Source organism: Tachysurus fulvidraco, chromosome 1 (genome assembly GCF_022655615.1).
Source record: "Tachysurus fulvidraco isolate hzauxx_2018 chromosome 1, HZAU_PFXX_2.0, whole genome shotgun sequence".
NCBI classification, from domain to species: domain Eukaryota; kingdom Metazoa; phylum Chordata; class Actinopteri; order Siluriformes; family Bagridae; genus Tachysurus; species Tachysurus fulvidraco.
The window spans coordinates 21198283-21218728 of NC_062518.1; the positions used below are offsets into that span (position 1 = coordinate 21198283).

A 20446-nucleotide genomic window follows, 5' to 3' on the forward strand; every position below is an offset into this window, starting at 1 on the left:
CTCATTTCCAGGGTGATTGAGATGGAACACGCTTTGGTGTATGCGGTTTCCAGAATGCAATCATAAAGAAGACGAAAAAACTTGTTACGTTGGTTATGCTACAAAAAACAGCATTTACTGTTTGCTGCATTTTCGCTGGCGAGACCTGGTTAGACCTGGTCCTTTTACCATCGGATAGCTATCGGATCACAGAAAACGCATGAAGTGACCAGGTGTAAAAAAAAAAATCTAAAATAAATGCGCTAATAGTGTGTCGACAAAATTCACAATACAAAATTCTAAAGAGAATGCCAGAACCAGGGCAACAGAAAAGCAAGTAATGAAAGAGGATATCTTTAATTCTTCTTTTACTTTCAAGGAATCAAGAGAGCTAATCTCCCTACAGCAATATTAAATAACCATCCGTGGTGTTCGAATTTCATCCTCTTTTGTACCCCAAAAGCATGGCTGGCGTACATTTTTTTAAGTAGAAAATAAAAAAGCTAAATTTTTTTGTGGTTATTAACTAGAAGCCAACTGTAGGGATTATTCAAGAAGCCAGCCAATATACTGTAGAGTGTGCCGAATCAGAACATCTCCTTCTGACCATTTTTCTGTAGACTGAAATGATGGCTGCGTCATGGCTGGATGAAGTGCTTGGCAGAGCCACACTGAGAGAAAGCTAAGCCAAGTGCACAAGTGTGTTAGTGCTTTCATGTGCACGATTGGCCTTTTCCAGGAAAATGGATGTGATGAACAGCCAGCAAACTCCATGGTCCCATTAATGCGGATGTGAGGGGTTTGAGAGATGGTTCCCTCTTATATACTGATGACCTCACATGAGCTATTATTCCACAGTCACCACCCAAGGCTTTTGCAAATTTAATCACATCTCTCTCTCTCTCTCTCTGTTGCATGCCTAGAGTTGGGTTAGAGTGAAGAGAATTTCATGGCGAAAGAAATCAGAAAATCATCCATCTTTCATTATTCCATCTACTTCCTGTATGAACAGAGTGGTAGGAGTGTTCTTACTCTACATTCACAGAAGCAATGCTGTCATATTGTATTAGTATTGGACTTTGGCGAAAAACCACATGCACATGGGTGTGATGGTCAGGATCAGGAAAAGATGTATAAAGTAGAGCTTCTGGATTCACCAGATTAAGCAGTTAATGACGAATGCATCAATGCGGTTGTTTTTAATATGAGAGTATTTCTATAAATAATAAAAAGGCGTCTCGCCTGATTTTCAGATATGTTTGCATCAGACAGACCAGTACAAAGATGAGTTTTGACATCATTGGGAAATTAAGCCTAGTTCCCTGGAGCACTGATTTGGTATTCCTGGGATCAGGTCACATACTGAACCAGCTTGCGGCAGACACATGGAGGTCACTGCCAGTAATGTATCAGGAATTCCTGAATCATTTATCTGCCGCTGCTCAGACGTTGCTATGCATTACTCACTGTAAGCGCTGCTGTGCAAACAGATAATGAGTGTCCTAGTCCTGCTAAACTTTTTATCTGGTATGACAGAAATTTTGAAAATGTAACAGAAATCAAGCATCGCGTTAGTTCAGACAGGCCACGTAGTAAGCTGCATCAGCTGTCCACGAGGCGCACCAATCCGGCACGACTTCCGTAATTTCCCCTTCTTTAAATCCTCGCCTTTGTGCCGCTCCTATGCATCGCCGCTGCTGCGATCCAACACTCTCCTACGTCCCCGACTTCTCCAGCCAGAACCCGTTGCCAGCGGCGATTAAATACTTCACGTATTCGTTCCCCCCCCCCCTTTTTTCATTTATATATATATAACAAGCTATTCGCACCTTGCGCAATTTCGGTTCTGATTCTGAGCTAACAGGTGGTCTATTCATTCCCCAGCACTGCCTGAAAAACAGAACAGAACCATCCTGCCAACACTAACTCTATGCTCGCAATAACCTTCATTGACAAAGTGGTCCTGACTGAAATATCAAAAAAATCCTGTTGTCTTATCATAGCGCTAATCTTTCTTTCATACTGAACGGTGCTTAAGTCTTGACTAAACATTCTGTACATTCTGTAGCCGAACGGACGGGAGGGAGCGGTAGTAGGGTTCATGTGGAGCCTCAAATGATTGTTTACCCTCAAGAAGCTCAAGCCTGGCCTATTACAGGTCCATAAATCTCCAGGCACTTAGAAACACTCAGCCAATCTCATGCTCCAATGATCAGCTCAGTCTGCACTCAGAAAGCAATCAACAACTCCACCTATCAGAGTGAAAACGAGGATGATCATTTCATACCCATTGTTTTTCTCATGGACATTTTACTCCCTCACTAAATCCCCCTAAGCCCACAGAATTCAATTGGTGAATGTTGACTTGGTTTTTCTGTTGTGTGCCTATGTCTAGATTGGCTAACTATAACAAATGTATTAAAAAGAATAACAGAATCTGAGTACTGTAGGTGTATTACACTGTCTGTATCTATGTAGTGTTTGGATTTAAAACAGTGGCCTAAACCAAAGTAGATTTGTTTGTCTTTTAAATGAAATATCAACCCCACTACTACAGTATGCCTTGTGGGAAAACATTGGATGGTGGTAAGAGGTAAAATTTTCAACCCTGTTAGCAGGTTATGTAAATTCTTCCAGTTCCTTAAACCACATCACTACATCAAGTACATATTTACACTAAAGCTGTTTCTTTTTATCCAAATCCACAGTTATTATTCATTCATTCATTCATTCTCTACCGCTTATCTGAACTCTCGGGTCACGGGGAGCCTGTGCCTATCTCAGGCGTCATTGGGCATCAGGGCAGGATACACCCTGGACGGAGTGCCAACCCATCGCAGGGCACACACACAATCTCATTCACTCACACACTCACACATTACGGACAATTTTCCAGAGATGCCAATCAACCTACCATGCATGTCTTTGGATCGGCGGAGGAAACCGGAGTACCCGGAGGAAACCCCCGAGGCACGGGGAGAACTCCACAGTTATTATAATTATTTTATTTTTGTTCTTACATGCAGAATATTTCCAAACCATTGAGTTATTTCCCAAAAATACAGTATAACCAAGCAAGAAACCTTGCAACCTTGACCATGTAGATACTAAGGATGCATATTACAAAAACTATCAGACTTTTATGTTATTCCAACAAGGCCAAGTAAGTCATATAATGAGGTTTGATTTGTATTCCTGTCATGGTTTAATTTCTACCTTGTTCTAAAGGTTTCAGGAACAGGACACTAAAAGGGTAAACAGATTAAATCACCTCAAAACAGATAAAGAAAAAGGACCATAAACAGCTGAAGCTAGTCAACTATTTGAAGCTGATTGATCAAACTCAAAATCAAACCGAAGTGAAAAGTCAAGGTGAACTGAAATGACTGATTAAACGGAAAGTCAAACTGAACATAATGTGTTTTGGGTCTTTTCTTTTAACAAAAGAACTGAGTACAAATTGAAAGTAACTTAAAGACTGCTAAAAAAACTGCCAGATATACAGTACAGTGCCTACTAATCAAGAACCGACACAAAACAGGAAGCCACAACCAGGTAATAAAACAGAGACAGGACTAGACCAGACACCAAAACAAACCCAACCACATGGGGATGATGTAAGAAACCATGACATTTAAACATTGTATAATATTAAATCTTGTCTAGAATGAATTACACTTCTATTCAATCTTTTTTTTCTTCTTTAGGATGCCATAGTGTTAGAAATAAAAAGAAAGAAAAAATCTTTCTCTTGTCTCAACACAGATCTGTGATAAAGAATGGCACTACTATGTAATTAATGTGGAGTTTCCTGCTGTGACTCTTTTTGTCGACGGAGTTACCTACGACCCCTACCTGGTAACAGATGATTGGCCCATTCATCCCTCGCAGATTGATGTGCAGCTAACAGTTGGTGCCTGTTGGCAAGGTGAGGGCAATGAGGACATACAGGTACCTGTATATGACGAACCACAGAAGAGAACAGCATCTATTTCAATTTATTAAAAAATAAATAAAAATTCTAAATTTCTTTATATTGTATTGTTTTAAGTCTTTAACACACGTTTATATTGAAAATGTGCTTTCGTGCTTTAATATGATCAGCGGATCAGACAGATATTATTCCTCATTTTATTCCCTGTGATTGGCTAGTCACAAAACAAAAGCTATGTCCCAAACTGCTTACTATCATTCTAAATAACAAACTATACTTAATGAAGCTGTGATGTACTATTTACACACACTGAATGTAAGCGATATAAATGGCTTTATTAGAGCCAAGAAAGGTATTAGTAATCTTAGCTGGAATACCAATGGAGATGCCATGTTTGTTCCCTGGAAACACACTTCCTATCCTTTCTTTTCTTTTCTTTCCTTTCCTTTCCTTTCCATTCTTTTCCTACCCTTCCTATCCCTTCCCTCCCCTTTCCTTTCTGCCTTCCTTCATTCCTTCCTTCCTTCCTTTCTTCATTCCTACCTTCCCTTTTCGCTTAAGAGCCAACAACTTCAAACAACCAAAAGCAGGAAAAAAAAAAGTTGAAGTATTCTGAAATGAGGCTCTCAGCACTCTTCTGTTTTTCTTTCTATTTTGCCTCGGGTGGTGATTATTGTGATCCTCAAGATGGGAATCAAAGGAATCGAACAGTTCACCCTGTAGTATACAGCAGAAGATCTTGTCTAAGCTCCATTGAGCCATGTTAAAATAAAGCATTCTGATTTTTAGCATGTGAGATACTCACTCAGCATATTGACTACTTTTATAGTTATAACATAAGCTGTTAAATGGATTTTCAGGTTTGGCCAATTAAGATCCATCACTGCTCAAGAAAACGCACCGCATTGTCTGAAAACAAGTTAGGAATAAAGCACATGGTAGTGTGCTGCTAAAAGGAAAATAACCAACGGTGATATAAACAACCACTTTTTTTCCCACTCGTTTACATGGTTTGTCGACCATCATTTGAGCCTTGATTCAAGGTAGAGATGTTGTAAGAAATAAATAACTAACATATTCTAGTCAAATCAAATTTGAGTAATTATCAGTGCTGTGGTGTAAAAAAGTTATAAATAAGATTAACACAAACAGTCCATTAAGTTTACTACCGCAAAGTCTATTTTGTAAGCATTTCATCATGTCATTAATGTTATGTGCTGCTTGAACAAACAGACACAAGTTGGCAATTTAGTTCTTTATAATATAATTATAGGTATTTGTTTTTATCCTCATCTCGCTGCCCAATTCCAGACTAAAAAGAAAGAACTGCTGTTATAACAGATATAGTAGGCTGTGTTTTTCTGTCATAAATGAGAGGTCAGATGCTCTCTTTCAGTTTTCCTGGCATCAGATAACAATCGAATGGTAATATCTGTCAGAGAAATGATCAGAGGCCAGATTATGAGATTCTCTGAATAGTAGCTTGATCAGATTGAAGAAGGAAATACACTGTTATTTCCCCCACACACACACATTCAGTGGTTTTTAATGCAGGTGGAGATGGTTATTGTACATTTTAGGTAGTTTTTTGTTGACACTGTTGTGACTACCTGACAGGAGGAGAGGTGACGTCTCCACGTTTCACGCAGTACTTCCGTGGAAGTCTCTCGGGACTCACTATCCGTCCTGGAAAGATCGAGACACAGAAGGTAATCTCCTGTTTACAGGCCTGCAAGGAGGGTCTGGACATTAACTCAATGGAGAGCCTAGGGAAAGGAATCAAGGTATGCACACATACATAAACATATATGCATACGTTCACACAAGAATACATGTTTTAACGCATCCCCCATCCCTTATCTCTATTTCAGTTCCACTTCAACCCAGCCCAATCAGTGCTAGTGATGGAAAGTGACGACCTGGAGAACATTAACACAGCCATGGCAAAGGTCTCCTACATTAACTCAAGACAGTTCCCTACTCCAGGCTTGCGCACACTACATGTATCCACTACCATTCAGTGAGTGCTTTGTTCAGTCAAAACCTTCTCACCAATGACAATCAATCATTCTATCAGCGAACGTTCTAACAATGCACTTGTTTCTTTCGGCTCTGCGTGCTGGAGATGTTTCGGTGAGGACTCGTGTATTTCCATCCCAGACATAAAGACAGCGGTGAAGGTGATGGTACCCAGCGAGCCACAGATCATCCTAACAGGCACAGCACGTGTCACAATACCCGCAGCCGAGCTCCGAGCCACTCTTGGTGTGGCCCTGTTCAAAGAGATTCACATCATCAGCACGGTCACCAGGGGTGACGGGACATTCAGCTTGGGTAACACAGCCCACCCATACACAGCTTAACATTTTGTTACACTCAAAGTGCTGCATTTATTAAATATATATATATATATAGATATATATATATATATATATATATATATATATATATATATATATATATATATACATTATAACAAAACCATTAGAATTAGAACCTGAATCTTAAATATATTAAGAAGTCTCCTGGGAAAATTCCGGTTCCCTCTAAATCACAAGTTCAAATCAAAATGTTCATCTGTAACTGGGACCCGAAGGAGCAGAAATGGAGTTAAACGTGTTACCTCTGTGGGAAGTACGACATACATTCTCTCCTGTCAATCACAGCACCACTAATCATGTGCAGCTGTAAGCTCCAGTGTCCGGAAAAAATAGGAGAGTGTTTTCCTCTCAGTGTGTTGCCCAGAGATGCAGCATGAGAAGTGAAATTGAAAAGATGCAGCTGGCTGGCTTCAAGTGTCTCGGAGGAAGACATTTTCTGAACTGATCTATAAAAATATATGACGCTACACACCAGGGTTGTGCTTTCTGCATAAATAACATGATGGATCACATAAATTAACTAGTAAGCTTGAATTACTGCTGTTGGTTATTGTAACAGATTCACTTTTTTGATAGAGCCTGGTTTATCATATTTCTTTCCTCATGCATGTACACAACCAGTCCTATCTGATATTCTTGGGAAGAATAATCTGAAATTGTTATTTCCCATTCCAAACTAGCTTGGGGAGTGTGCTGATGTGATAGAAACAATAAATTAAGGTTATTACCTGTAGGTGCGATATAAACATGACTGAAGAAACCTGATGTTCTATGATGCTTGGAAAATAAAATGTTCTCAGAAATAAGTGATTGCTATTGTACCATACTAGAGCAAGTGTACGTTTATGAACTGTTTTGTCCAAGGCTTTCCAAATTGTGTACCTTGTTTTACGGAATGCATTGTTCTCCTTTCCATGGGGGCAATAGATCACTGAAATTGTATTCATGCACCACACAAAGGCTCAGTTGTGGGTGATATTCTGTATATACCGAGTAGAGAAATAGTCAATAGTCATGATAGAATGGCCACATAGTGTAGATTCATGGTAGACAACTAATATACGTGTGTTTGTGTGTACGTGTGTAGGTCACAGACCTGGAATTTTGGAAGTAATGCACAACCTTGATTACTGTGATGTGTTGGTCATTGGGGAGGAACTGAATCCAGAGCATGAGAGTCTAGAGATCCAGCAAAGCTCTCTACATGGAAAACACTTGGATGCCACTAATTCCACATCTGGCATCTCTATCTATGGTATGAATCACGCTAGAAATTCTGCCGTATGTACAATACATATATATTTTAAATGTTTATGCATTTTATATGGCAACATTTTCGAACAGAATTTAAAGTCTGCTCTGAATAACTTAATTCTTAGACATGATTCTGTATATACAGAAACCCAACAGCATGCTTATTGATCTTACTGACTGAAAGTGTCCAATAAGTCAATTTCCAACAGAACACCAATATACTGTGGTGTCAATGGATTAAAGGACAAATCGACCTCATTTACTAGGCTTACAATTGACTTTAATTCATAATGTTGATTTATGTATGATATTGCAACATGGATAAACCGTTAATCCATTCCCATTAAACAAGTAACTGGAGGCTAGATATTACTATGTTAATTTGCTGACACAATATTCATAGCCAGAAAATAATTATTTGATAATTAGTGTGGGCCTGAAAGTGTTAACTCATGATACATATATATTCATACAGTAAAAATATAGATGTCATGTATACAAGTGGCTCTGCTGTATTTTTTGGCCTGTCTACCTGAAGACAATTCAGTGTGTGACTAGTCACTGAATGATGGCCTGTGTGTGTGTCTCAGGTGTGGACTCCATGGCAAATTATGAGCTGGCTATTCGGCAGGTGAGGTACCGCAACTGGCAGCCAGCCAGCCTGTCAGAGAGAAGATTCAGGCTCAGCTGCTCAGAGCTCAATGGCCGTTACACCAGCAACAACTTTAACCTAGAGGTCAGTGGTCACATCTTAGCATGCGCAGCATAGCGCTGTGTGTCTGTGCATGATTTGTCATTTCCTTTCAACATTCGGAGATTAACTGAAACCATCTTTGCTAACAGCAACAGACGGAGACATTCTTTTGTGTTTCACCCGTCAGGTACGAATAGTTCACAGTGTAGAGACTGTAGAACATGTAAATCAAATGGCTGTCCAATCCCAGTACATGAGACCTATCCATCATCCATTGGTCTTCCACACCAACTCGAAATACATGTCAGGTAATAATACCAGACACACCTTCCATTTATTTTCACTTATTGACATTTATTAATAGTAGTTAATGCGTTAAGTACTATTGGTAAATAGTTAATAGCTGCTTATCCTTCAGCCACATAAGAAACTAGAATACATTTGATAAAGGTAATCATTTCTTATGTTATTCAATATCTAGCATTATTGTGTGTGATGCTATTTGTACATATTATTATGCTTAAGTAAGCATTAAACTTATATACAGTATACACATTTTTGCAAATATTTTATTACAGTATATCTTTTCATGTGACAACACTGAAGAAATGAACGGTTTAGACATTAATGGCTGTGTGTTGAGTTCTTTCAAGGGGACAGCAAATTTACACTGTTATAAAAGCTGTACACTCACTACTTTTTATAAAAGTGTCATTTCTTCAGTGTTGTCACATGAAAAGATATAATAAAATATTCACAAAAATGTAAGGGGTGTACTGTACTTACGTCTGTGAGATACTGTATGTATAAACCTTGGCAACATGGTTGCAAAAAAAGAAAATCTTAAAGAAACGAGTGAAGTAATGACGAGCTGAGCTTCCACAATGCTTCTGTGTTATACATAAGTGGTGAGTCACTGTATTTTGTATACATTTCCAGGGGCAAGGTAAGACTGCAGTCTCTTTACACTACAAAACTACTAGAATGTTACTCTGGCCTGCAGGGAAAAATGAACATCATCTATGGTTTAAAAATAATTATCAACCTTTACATAAGACCTTACGTGTAATTTCTGATTGTGTGTGTGTGTGTGTGTGTGTGTGTGTGTGTGTGTGTGTGTGTGTGTGTGTGTGTGTGCTCTCTCACAGATACGTCTGCAGTTGCGACAGTAATGATAGTCATGTGTATCACTGCCCTGGTGGTCATCATGGTGCTGGGCATCTACCGCTTTCATTCTGTCTATCTAGAAGGCCTGAAAGAGAAAGAAGATGAATGGAAGGACCCAGAAATAGTCTGGGATGACACAACCTTCACCATTACTGTCAATCCTATGGAGGTGACTTGCACAATTGCTTCATTAGCCAGTTCAGGGAATTTTATTTAAAGGGTAGAAGCAGACAGTCTACATCCTGAGTAGTTTTTCCTCACAGATCCTTTAAAACCAGAACCCCTGGAATGTCATACTTGCATTCTAATTAATTGTTTACCAGGTTTTTTTCTTTGGTTTCCTTGCCAAGTACCAATAGCAAAGTCATTATCTTTCCCTTTTTGGTCTTGACAAGAATTCAGAGGGAATTTAAAGACAAGGATTTAAAGACAAGGGACACAGTGCTGGAATTATTTGTAATAAGCATAACATTGCTATTGTTTAATAGTGCTTGCCTTCAGTCATCTTCTAATCTCTGCTTTCCGAGTGTCTATTGTACAAAGTCCCATACAATTCAAACTGAACAGTATCACCGAAACTGCCGAAGGATCATGTTATTTATTAAATTAAAGTCGATGGTGTGATGGTTTTCTCCTCTGCAGCTTGATAACATCAGATCATTGGCTACACAGGGTATCATTTACAGTTCAACCATCAACTACCGAAAACACCATGGTCCACACCACAGAGGCACAACATCCGGGTCTAGTGATTATGGAAGTGCAGTCGCTACTAAAGATAACAGCAGTAGAAATAATGCATTGACCAGTGTAGCTATCTGAATCTCCGCGAACTGAAAGTTTTCTTAAAACTGTTTTTCCATATACTACAGACATGATGTGAGCAATGAACAAGTCTTTTTTGTGACTAGAGATCTAGAAGATCTAGGGGGCTGTTTTACATCAAACACTAGGGGGTGGAAGGCACAAAAAGTTCTGGAAAATGGGCTTAACTTCTAGGCCAATTGCATCTCCATTTTCACAGAACAAATTTCACTGGGGATTGGGTAACTCACAAATGTATGTCATCTATGTTGAGTCAATCTGTTTTTAAAACAATACATTGTTCATTGGTGGTCATGGACGGTCTTTTGCCTCGGATGAGCTTGAATTCAAGCGGCTACATCTATAACTGTATGCCACCTTGTTGTGGATAATAGTGTAGCATACCCAACAGACTATACAACAACTGTTGTCAATAGCCGTATTCTGACCAAACAGGACATGATGCTATCCGTTGCTGAGAGTACTGATGGACCCTCTGTACACCTTTAAATTACGAGTCTGGCCCATGGGAGCAATTCCAGCAGATCACTGACATGATTACAAGGAGACATATGCACTCATGTGAGTCTGTCTCCTCCATCTAGGCACCAGCTGTGAGATTTATTTTCCTGTGAAGAGTTGGAAGGTTTTTGCAGAGTTGGCTAAAAGCCTCTCTTAATGGTTTACCGCAGAAGCATCTGTGTAAGAGACATTGATGGTTTTCCACTGGGAGCACAATGGGACCTGGAATAGTACTAAGCAGTTTGTGCAACTAGCCATATACACATATGAAAGACACCTTGGTTTATCCTAAGACAGCTTTATTTGCTGGACATCCCTGCAGCCAGACAAGTCTACAAATTGCAAGAATTGACGCCTGATCTGGTTATGGTCAGGAAGGGGACAATTTTGCTATTTGTATTCAGCAAGGAAACAGGTAGGAATACTCCATTTGTTCCAAAGAAAACCAACCTGTCCGCCCAGAATGTAAGGAAATAAAACCAAGATCTAAACATGTAACTTGTTGTCTTCTTGAATTTAACTGAGGCCTTTTTCAAAACTGTGTGGTTATTTTGTACACTGTAGTGATTCTACAACATATTATAACTACTCACGCCATGAAGCAAAATCCTTGTAGGCTCAAATTTATTTTAGCCTTATTTTTAATCCAAAAATTAACTTTGTTTTCTGTAAAACAGACCATCGACAGTTCTCAGAATGCTGTGGATATCGAGGAGGAGTGTCCTGAGAAAGACGACGAATATGTTGAAGAGAAGGACGATGATGAACTGGCTAGGAGCCTGTCCAGTGCAGACTCCCATGATAGTGAAGAAGAAGAGGAAGAGTACACAAAGAGTGAGAGAGGAAGAGTGAAGGGCAAACTAGTGTGGGATGAGTCCTCTTTACCCTATTAACACCCGTCCTCAAAGCTCACTCTCAGGAGACATGCACTAAAAAAAATTTTAATCAGAAATTGCTGCCTGAAAATATTTGAATATTATCTAACTGACCCACCCTGTTTTTTTTTGTTTGTTTGTTTGTCTTTTTCTGACACATGATGTTTAGTCTGTTAAATGGCCAGCAATGGAACTGCACCATCATGTCCTCACTAAATTCAAGCCCTTGCTTCCTGTGTTTAATGAGCTTAAATATTATCAACCCAAGAAAAAAACAAGACATCCAAAATTTCAGGTGGCAATATTTGGTAATGCTCCAAAAAACATTGTCACAAAAAGTGATCATGAAGTCTTAATATCGCAACATGTGGTTAATGGTTATTTTCCTTAACAACTAACTTACTGACCACTTGATTTTGTGTGGCAGAAAGGTTTTTTTTTTGTCTAACAAATAACAATGAAGAATTTATTTTTAATGTAAAATAATTTTTATTGCATTTAATATTTAGAACGTTAAATAGATTTTGCTTGACATGTTCTAAGAACAGAGGTTTTTCTTCTTTCTGTTGAATTTCTTTTCTTTTGAATTGTACTCAGAAAGGGTGGCTGTACAATTTTATATGCCTGTATACTGTAAATAGTAAGCTGTCGAGTAGAATGCATCCCCTCCATGTCAACCGTTTTGTGGAAAAATGCCTCTCTGGTTAGTGGTGTCTCTTTGATATCTTTATCCTTTTTCACATAAAAGAGTAGGAATGGAAAATATGATGTGTCCAATTTTCTATCATAAATTCAGATTTAAAGGAAAAGAAAGAATGTTTGTTCTTTACCCTCTGGTTAAAAATACCAGTTGTGTAAAAATAGTCCCATGTCATGTTTAGTAGTGAGTTCTGTGTGTCATTTATCCTCAAAGCAATGCAAGAGAAAAGCCAGGAAATATTGTAGGGGAAAAATGGCTTCTAAAGATGAGGGCTTTGTGCCATTTTGTCGATCCATTAAGAGCATATGCATTCACTGAGGAGACTTGTTTAACTATATAGTAGGATCAAAATCAAGATGGATGTTAATGTAGTCATTCTTCTGTAGCTGGAAATTGCTTGTTGTTCCCACTCTGTGATCTAAGCTAGGAAAAGGTCATTTGCTTTATTTATTTCCACACTGTGTTACATGTATGTTTTTTGTAACTGTGCTTACCATTTATCATGCTTGTAATACCATGGTCGTGATATTTTCAACCCCATTCCACTGTTCCATGTGTTACATCGTTTTAGATATCTTTAAATTGCTCTACTTTTATTTTGTTAATGCTTTAAGGTATGTATTTTCTCTGGTGGTCACTACAGCACTTTCTGTATATTGACCAATAAAGACATTTCTTTAGAATAAAGGAGTGTCTCTTTTACCTTTAAAATGCTGTCTAGCTCTCATTGGGCTTTTTGTTTCAAACACAACCATTTGTATCCCAGAAAGAAAAAGATAAATAAACTGAAACAAAGCTTTAATCCAGGATCCTACAAAATATATGTGAATTGGATTTACTCCAATATTCAATACAGTATGTATGATTTCAATAACAGCTTAATAGGATTATGGAGGTTTGAGGTATTTTTCTACCATCCAAGCACTAGAGTGTCTTTCTTAAATGGGAGCTATTGCATCAAGACAGGAATCTACGTCTCATGCTGTGTACTGCAGATTGTCTGGATGGTGCCTACAGTGGAAGAGATGAAGTCATTTGAAAACTAGTTCCCGAACACCCAGAACCCAGAGGCCAGCAGCAGGAAATGAATCTTTCTAAAGAGGGTAGAAAGCTGGTTTTCGACAGCAGCTCTATCACACAGGGCACCGAATAATCCTTCAGACCAAACTCAAACGTGGCCCAGCATGTAGCAAGGCAGTGGAGCAATCCACACTCTGTTTGCAACCGAAAAAACATAATTAGCAAACACAACCAGGCAGTGCATTCTCTTTTCTTGGTTCTGTTCTCTCAATGGTCAGTTGCGTGTAACGACATGCACTCGGATTTTTTATTTCTTTTGAACAAAATAGCAAAAATGTTCTCCAACACAAACATCTGAAACAAGGAGACATTGTTGATCTGCACTTGGGCACATGCTACATGACAGCGATTTGAACAAAGCAGTCTGCAAACTGTTAAACTATCATATGGCTACAACATCTTTCTAGATTATAGGAATATAGTACTTTTATAAAATGGTTGGAAGATGCAAACAAGCAAGAGCACCTAAGGTATTTATATTGAAATTTACTGGCCGAATATGTATATTAAGCTACCTAAGTATTGAGAAAGACTGAATATTGAACCCTACTCCTGCTGTCTGGCAGACATCACTGCACTGTCACTACCAGATGGCTTCAGCACAGCTTTTACTTCCGGCCATAAGGTGTTGAACATCCAGCACACTAGCATGTGGTTTGCATATACCTCTAAAATTCATAACATGCACAGGAACACCCCATACCATGTGACCACCCAAATCATTCTTCACCTTTTCCAGTTTACCACCACACCTCAATCATCCTTTGTATTTTATTTTTAAAATTACTAAAGCTTTACATTGTGTGTATAATCACATGCATGTGCATATAATATATTGCTTTCCAAGAAGGCTGTAGGCAGCAAGGATTTAGGCAGAGAGCTTCATCGTCCAGAACCACTAATGAGGCCATTTTTGTCTCTAGACCAATTGTCAGGACAATGACCTTGCTCCAACAATCCTGCAGATTAGCATTTTACTGCCGTTTGTCTCTGAAAACAACTCTGAAAATGATTGTCAACCAGTGGCCTGAACAATATGGCCATTTATTATATATATTACCATTGACCAACTCCAGTGCCTGGCTATAACAAGCAGCTCAACATCTTTCCCTAAGTTTCCAGAAACATGTCTGTCTTAATGACATCAAACACAAGTAATGTCACCCAAGGTGTGGGCAATGCACTCTCTTTTAATAGTGTAGATTTTTCAACAGCCTTATTAGTACATAAATATATATATATATAGGATTGGGGTGCTATATTTGAATAAGAGGACGAATGACTTTAACTAGCTACAAAGAAAATGACCTGGTCCAGAATGGACATAGCAGATGTTTATTTTCCTTTCTAAGCCTTTTGGCAATTCTTCCTTTCACCAATAATTGAATCTTTCTTTTCAGGGTCTTGCCTTACATAGATTCCACACAAGCTACCAAGTGGTTATTAGTTTAGAATCCTTGGTTTACCAAGTTAGATTTTATGAATATTTTTACTTTGTTGTTTGTTTATTTGTTTGTTTATCCAGACCGAAAATATATCCTACCAGACCATGTCCTGTCCCACTATCCAAGACGGTCAAGAAAGTGAATGCTCCATTTCACATATTAAATATTTGGCTAATGATGCTCCAGAAGGTGGTGATAATGTGCAGCAAAATTGGCTAATAGTAAAGGAAAGACCATTCAGATTAATGGCGAAAAGCACAATGCAAGCAACAGAAGGTGCAACAAATTAGTAATAAGATCTGTATATTTACTCCATAAAGATTGTCTATTGTTCGCATGATTTCTGTGTGAAGGTTGGAATATAACAAAGGTTGAATAAATCAAAACAGAAATATTATTGCCTTTTGATTAAATGACTATTTAAGCACTGTGTCCCTACATATTTATAATTATGTTCAGCAAACCAGCGTTAAACTCCTCTTAAGTGTCAAAAGCTTAAATTATCTTTCACTGTTTATACAATTGGGTCTTGACAACCTTGGATCTGCACTGTTTATAGCATAGAATTGAACCGATACAAGAATTAGCTTCATAAAATAACAGAGGGTTGGGGGTTAGCACATTCATGAAATGACAATGAACTCAATTCACACAGAACTTGTTAAGACAATGATCTTAGATAACCTGCACAGTAGTTGCACTGCTTTCATCTGGTTAGAAAGTCACGCTCTGCCGACGTTGCTTTGTTCTTGTGATGCAGACAGGCGTACTGGTATCTCCTTGCTAAAGGGCAAGCTTTTGTTCACATTTATTCTATAGGATCGGATGGAAATGGCCTGTGAAATTGCTTTCTGGGAGTTAATAACCAACAGCAGCTTCGCCTGTGCAATTGGGCATCGTCAAAAGTGATCTTCCCACCAACACTAGGTGTGTCATAGACTGGACTCCAATGCAGAGCATCATGCACACATACTTATACACACATACACACATACATGATGTATGTGTTATAAACACATACATCATGTTGGGATGACAGGGGGGCACGGTGGCTTAGTGGGTAGCACATTCGCCTCACACCACCAGGGTCGGGGTTCAATTCCCGCCTCCGCCTTGTGTGCGCGGAGTTTGCATGTTCTCCCCGTGCCTTGGGGGTTTCCTTCGGGTACTCCGGTTTCCTCCCCCGGTTCAAAGACATGCATCTCTGGAAAATTGTCTGGAGTGTGTGAGTGAATGAGAGTGTGTGTGTGTGTGCCCTGCGATGGGTTGGCACTCCATCCAGGGTGTATCCTGCCTTGATGCCCGATGGCGCCTGAGACAGGCACAGGCTCCCCGTGACCCGAGAAGTTCGGATAAGCGGTAGAAAATGAATGAATGAATGTTGGGATCACAACTTATTCTGTTATTTTGGATCGTTCTTAAAATTACTGTTTATGGCATTTAGGGCATTTATGGGGCAAGTCGTGGCCTAATGGTTAGAGTGTCTGACTCATAATCCTAAGGTTGTGGGTTCGAGTCTCGGGCCGGCCACAACTGAATTGCCCTTGAGCAAGGCACTGAACCCCCCAACTGCTCCCCGGGCTCCGCAGCATAAATGGTTGCCCACTGCTCCGTGTGTGTGTGTGTGTTCACTGCTGTGTATGTGCACTTTGGATGGGTCAAATGCAGAGAACGAATTCTGAGTATGGGTCACTATACTTAGCCGTATGTCACGTCACTCACTTTTTTATTTGGTCATCACAAAAATCTACACATTGCTGACCCCTACTGTACTTTTGTATTTAACACTGCAAATGCTGACTGCATAGAATTGTGTGCAGCACTTTTAAGCTAAACAAAAAAAAGTGATCCATTTTATTACTGTAACATATAACAGTCAAGGATAATCTTTATATATCATAATGACTAAGGTGCAATGTAGATTCATGACAGGGATTAGATAAAAATGTAATGGCTGCATCTTTCGGTTTTCCATTTTCGTTGTTATTAAACTTTTTTTTATTGTTCTGATTGTTCTGAGCACTAAATCATTTAATGATGACTTTTTTAATTACAGGTCAATAAAAAAGGGGGACTTTTTTAATACTCTAGATCCAAGAGGGTATAAAACTATATCATAAATGTCCTGAGGAGTATCTTTTTAACATAAAGAATATGGCACAACTACAGTGATGTCCTGCATATTAACCCCAAGCAACTAAGCAATCAAGAGGACAAGGAGCTGGAGAGGTCCACAAGGCATGATGGATTCTGAGCAAACATGGGGGAAAATAGTTCTCTGATCAAGTTTACATTGTGTTGGCTGCTCAGAAATTCACTTACATTACAGAAAAATAATATATATTCTGTGAACACATGTCTATTTTTCTCTCCTTCTTATTCCATTGGCTGGACTGGGATGTATGACTTATTTTGGCTTTTCTCCCATTCTTTCTTATCTTTAGTACTGTGACTGTATTTGTATTACTTGCTCCAGTATAAAGTCCCAGATCAGCATGCTCTCTTTCATTCTGCCCAAAGTTCACCGCACACCATCATGCCTATTGATTTCAGTGGGACGTGGGTTCTGGAGAAAAATGAAAACTTTGAGGATTACATGAAAATACTCAGTAAGCCCCAATGATAAGTGTAATATTATATGTAATGTTTCTTTTCTGGTACATTTGGTGCTTGCAGATTGATTGCAAGATCACCTCTGTCCAGTCGCATCATATATATATATATATTTTTTTTTTTGTAGACATTGATTTGGTTACTCGGAAGATTGCCATTCATTTGTCTCAAACCAAAGTTATTATTCTGGATGGAGACAAGCTTACAATAAATACACTCAGCACCTTCAGGAACTATGAGATGACCTTGACAATTGGGGAGGAGTTTGATGAGTATACCAAGGGACTTGACAACAGAATGCTTAAGGTAGGTGTGAATATGTAACCCAGTTTTTTTATTTTTTTAATGGCCAGGCCTTTGACATTTTACATCAATGCCACTACATGACTCATGTATTTGTCATGCATATGTCTTTTGTACAGTATATGACTCAAGATATATGATATAGTTTTATATATAGACATGCTATAACTAACAAGATAGTTCTGAAAATCCTGGAGATGGTGTAAAATGGGAGAAAACAACCGTTCATAGTTGTTGTAATGTGGTATTATAGGATGTATATAAAGTGATAACAGGAACTGGTTTTACAGATGATCCCCAACTCTAACTGTAAATCTAAACAGATAAAAAGTATGATGTATCATTCTTTAATAACACATACTAATTGTTAGCAAATTGGAGTGGTATAAGAGGAATAACACCACAGAATGAGCTGTTATTGGAATATCATGGAGTAGTTGACTATAACCTTATTATATTTGGAGTGGCACATCAGAAAAGTCAAAACAAAAATATGATCCTGGCAAAGCTCTGGGTTGGTGCAAGAGCTACTGTACTAGCCAGTCATCGGTCCCTGTGAGCTCATGTATGCAGAAGTGGTAGAGATAACAGTTTCCCAGAGCAAGCTGCCCTCTAACATAAAAATTGTATGTTGTGTCTGATGTCCTGAAACACGGCTGCTGTGTTAGAACTAACCACATAACATCTGAAATCTTCCCTTGCTTGCCTGCTCACTCACTGGATCATATACACCACTGACAACTAACAAGAATCTTGCATGAGTAACAGCACATTCTGTATTGTTTAATTACAAATTAAACAGTTATACTTTATGACACAGCCATTAAACAATCACGGTATCAAAAAGATCGCTCGACAGATTTTTTTTTTTTTTCTTTTAAACCTAAAAAAAGTCCTCTATATATTTGAAAGCACTATATTCGTTGTTGTTTTTTTTCTCTATTATATTCGACTGGTAATTAAAGCTTGTTGTGTGCAAAATGTTCATTATTTTACGAAACACTGTGAATGCAATTTCACTGTGAGAACAGACTTTGGTCAGCTGGCAGGGCGAGACATTGGTGTGCACACAAAAGGGAGAAAAGGCCAACCGTGGATGGAAGCACTGGATAGAGGGAGATAAACTACACTTGGTAAGCCTGGAGTGATTCAGTTACTGTCTTTCTATCACTGTCTTTCTTTCTAGTTACTACCATTCTATCACCACTGTATCAGTTGTTTTTCTGTTATGAACTTATTTTTGCAGGAGCTGTATTGTGAAGACGTTGTTTGTCATCAAGTGTTCGGGAGAAAGCAGTAGTGTCTACTATGATGGTCACTAAAAAAGAAAATAATCAAGCCTATTTTTTGTCAGGAATTAAAATGACAATAAAAGTATATGTAATATTAGGTGTAATGATGGTCATTTACATTGTATTAAAAAAATTCAAATTTCTGACACTGAAATATTTAATTCATGATGTGTTTAAATTTGTTTTGTTTGTTTGTTTAAGCCAGTTACAAATTTTGTTTGCTAGCTTGTTGCTAATCTCACAGCACCTCACACACTCTTTTAACGAGCATGCGCACAAAAAAAGGCTCGCGCGTAGACATGCCATGCCGTCCTCGTGCAAAACAAACAAACAAACAAATAAATAGTAAACAGTTCGCAGTCAAAATAACAGTCAAATTAAAATAATAATTTGTAAAAACAAAACAAAAAATAAACAACAGACATGCCGCCTTTATTTTACCAAAATATTTCCCCTACCCACGTGACCATACATATTCGATTGATTGATGAACTATAAACTCATTAGCGGCATCTAGTGGTCGATATTGAAGGTACGAAGGACTAGATGTGATGGGATAATTAAAGATTAATAGCTGCATTCGTATCTTTGACCACCAGATGTCACTAAACATGCTGAAAAGTTTCAGTCATTTTAAAAGAATTCCTTCATTGATCTACATTTACATTTAAAGTGCTAGTTTAAGTGTCTCAGGAAGAGACACTTGAAAGTTCATTGTTCAGTAAACACTTAATCTTGGTCAGGATGGATCTCAAAGTGTGTGTGTGTGTGTGTGTGTGTGTGTGTGTGTGTGTGTGTGTGTGTGTTATATACACATAAATATATAAACACAAGTTTTCTCCAACAATACTGTAGTTCATCATGGATTAGCTCAGCATTGGCTGAGGTTGTAACATGTAATGCTAATTTTACTTGGAATAAAAACATATAGACGCATCAGACTTTTGTGTGGAAATGAATGAAGACCATTCTTTTAGAGATTTGTGATACAAACCTAGATAACTAAAGAAAAACAGGCCTTTTTTTTAAAATGAACCTAATCTTCTATATTATATTATATTTTCTTTGTAAGCAAGTCAAGAAAGAATAAAAGAATAAGTAAATAAAATATAACCTCCCAATAGCTAACAATTCATTTAGTATATTAACTGATTAGTAGTTTAGTTAATTCGTTAATGTTTAAAAAGCCTCCAAATAGATATTTTTACGTGAATGGTATAATGTAACTTTAAGTGTGTATTATTTTATTTTAATTGACATCCCATTCAAAAACCATTACTGTTATAAGAACCTCCAATTTTATGGGAAGGTTTTCTATTAGATTCTGGAGTATGGCTGTAGGGATTACTGCTCATTCGGCCACATGTACATAAACGAAAGTTATTCACCGATGTTGGATGAGT

At 38.2% G+C, this 20446-nt stretch overlaps 2 protein-coding genes across 2 annotated transcripts in view; both read left to right on the forward strand.

Moving 5' to 3' along the window:
* The window catches only part of clstn2a (calsyntenin 2a), a 69549-nt gene extending 56552 nt beyond the window's left edge, over nt 1-12997 (forward strand). The window contains exons 9-17 of the mRNA XM_027148708.2: nt 3745-3907; nt 5531-5697; nt 5785-5933; nt 6039-6247; nt 7382-7549; nt 8139-8284; nt 8430-8550; nt 9391-9578; nt 11413-12997. Coding sequence (XP_027004509.1) covers nt 3745-3907; nt 5531-5697; nt 5785-5933; nt 6039-6247; nt 7382-7549; nt 8139-8284; nt 8430-8550; nt 9391-9578; nt 11413-11628 — 1527 coding nt within the window. The 3' untranslated portion in view covers nt 11629-12997. The remainder of the gene's footprint in view (nt 1-3744; nt 3908-5530; nt 5698-5784; nt 5934-6038; nt 6248-7381; nt 7550-8138; nt 8285-8429; nt 8551-9390; nt 9579-11412) is intronic.
* A 4297-nt stretch (nt 12998-17294) lies between these two features.
* LOC113644037 (retinol-binding protein 2-like) lies at nt 17295-19197 on the forward strand. The gene is made up of 4 exons (XM_027148535.2): nt 17295-17444; nt 17576-17754; nt 18783-18884; nt 18998-19197. Exons 1-4 carry the CDS (start codon nt 17372-17374, stop codon nt 19049-19051), a joined length of 408 nt encoding a protein of 135 aa, XP_027004336.1. The 5' UTR covers nt 17295-17371; the 3' UTR covers nt 19052-19197.
* Nucleotides 19198-20446: the final 1249 nt, after the last annotated feature.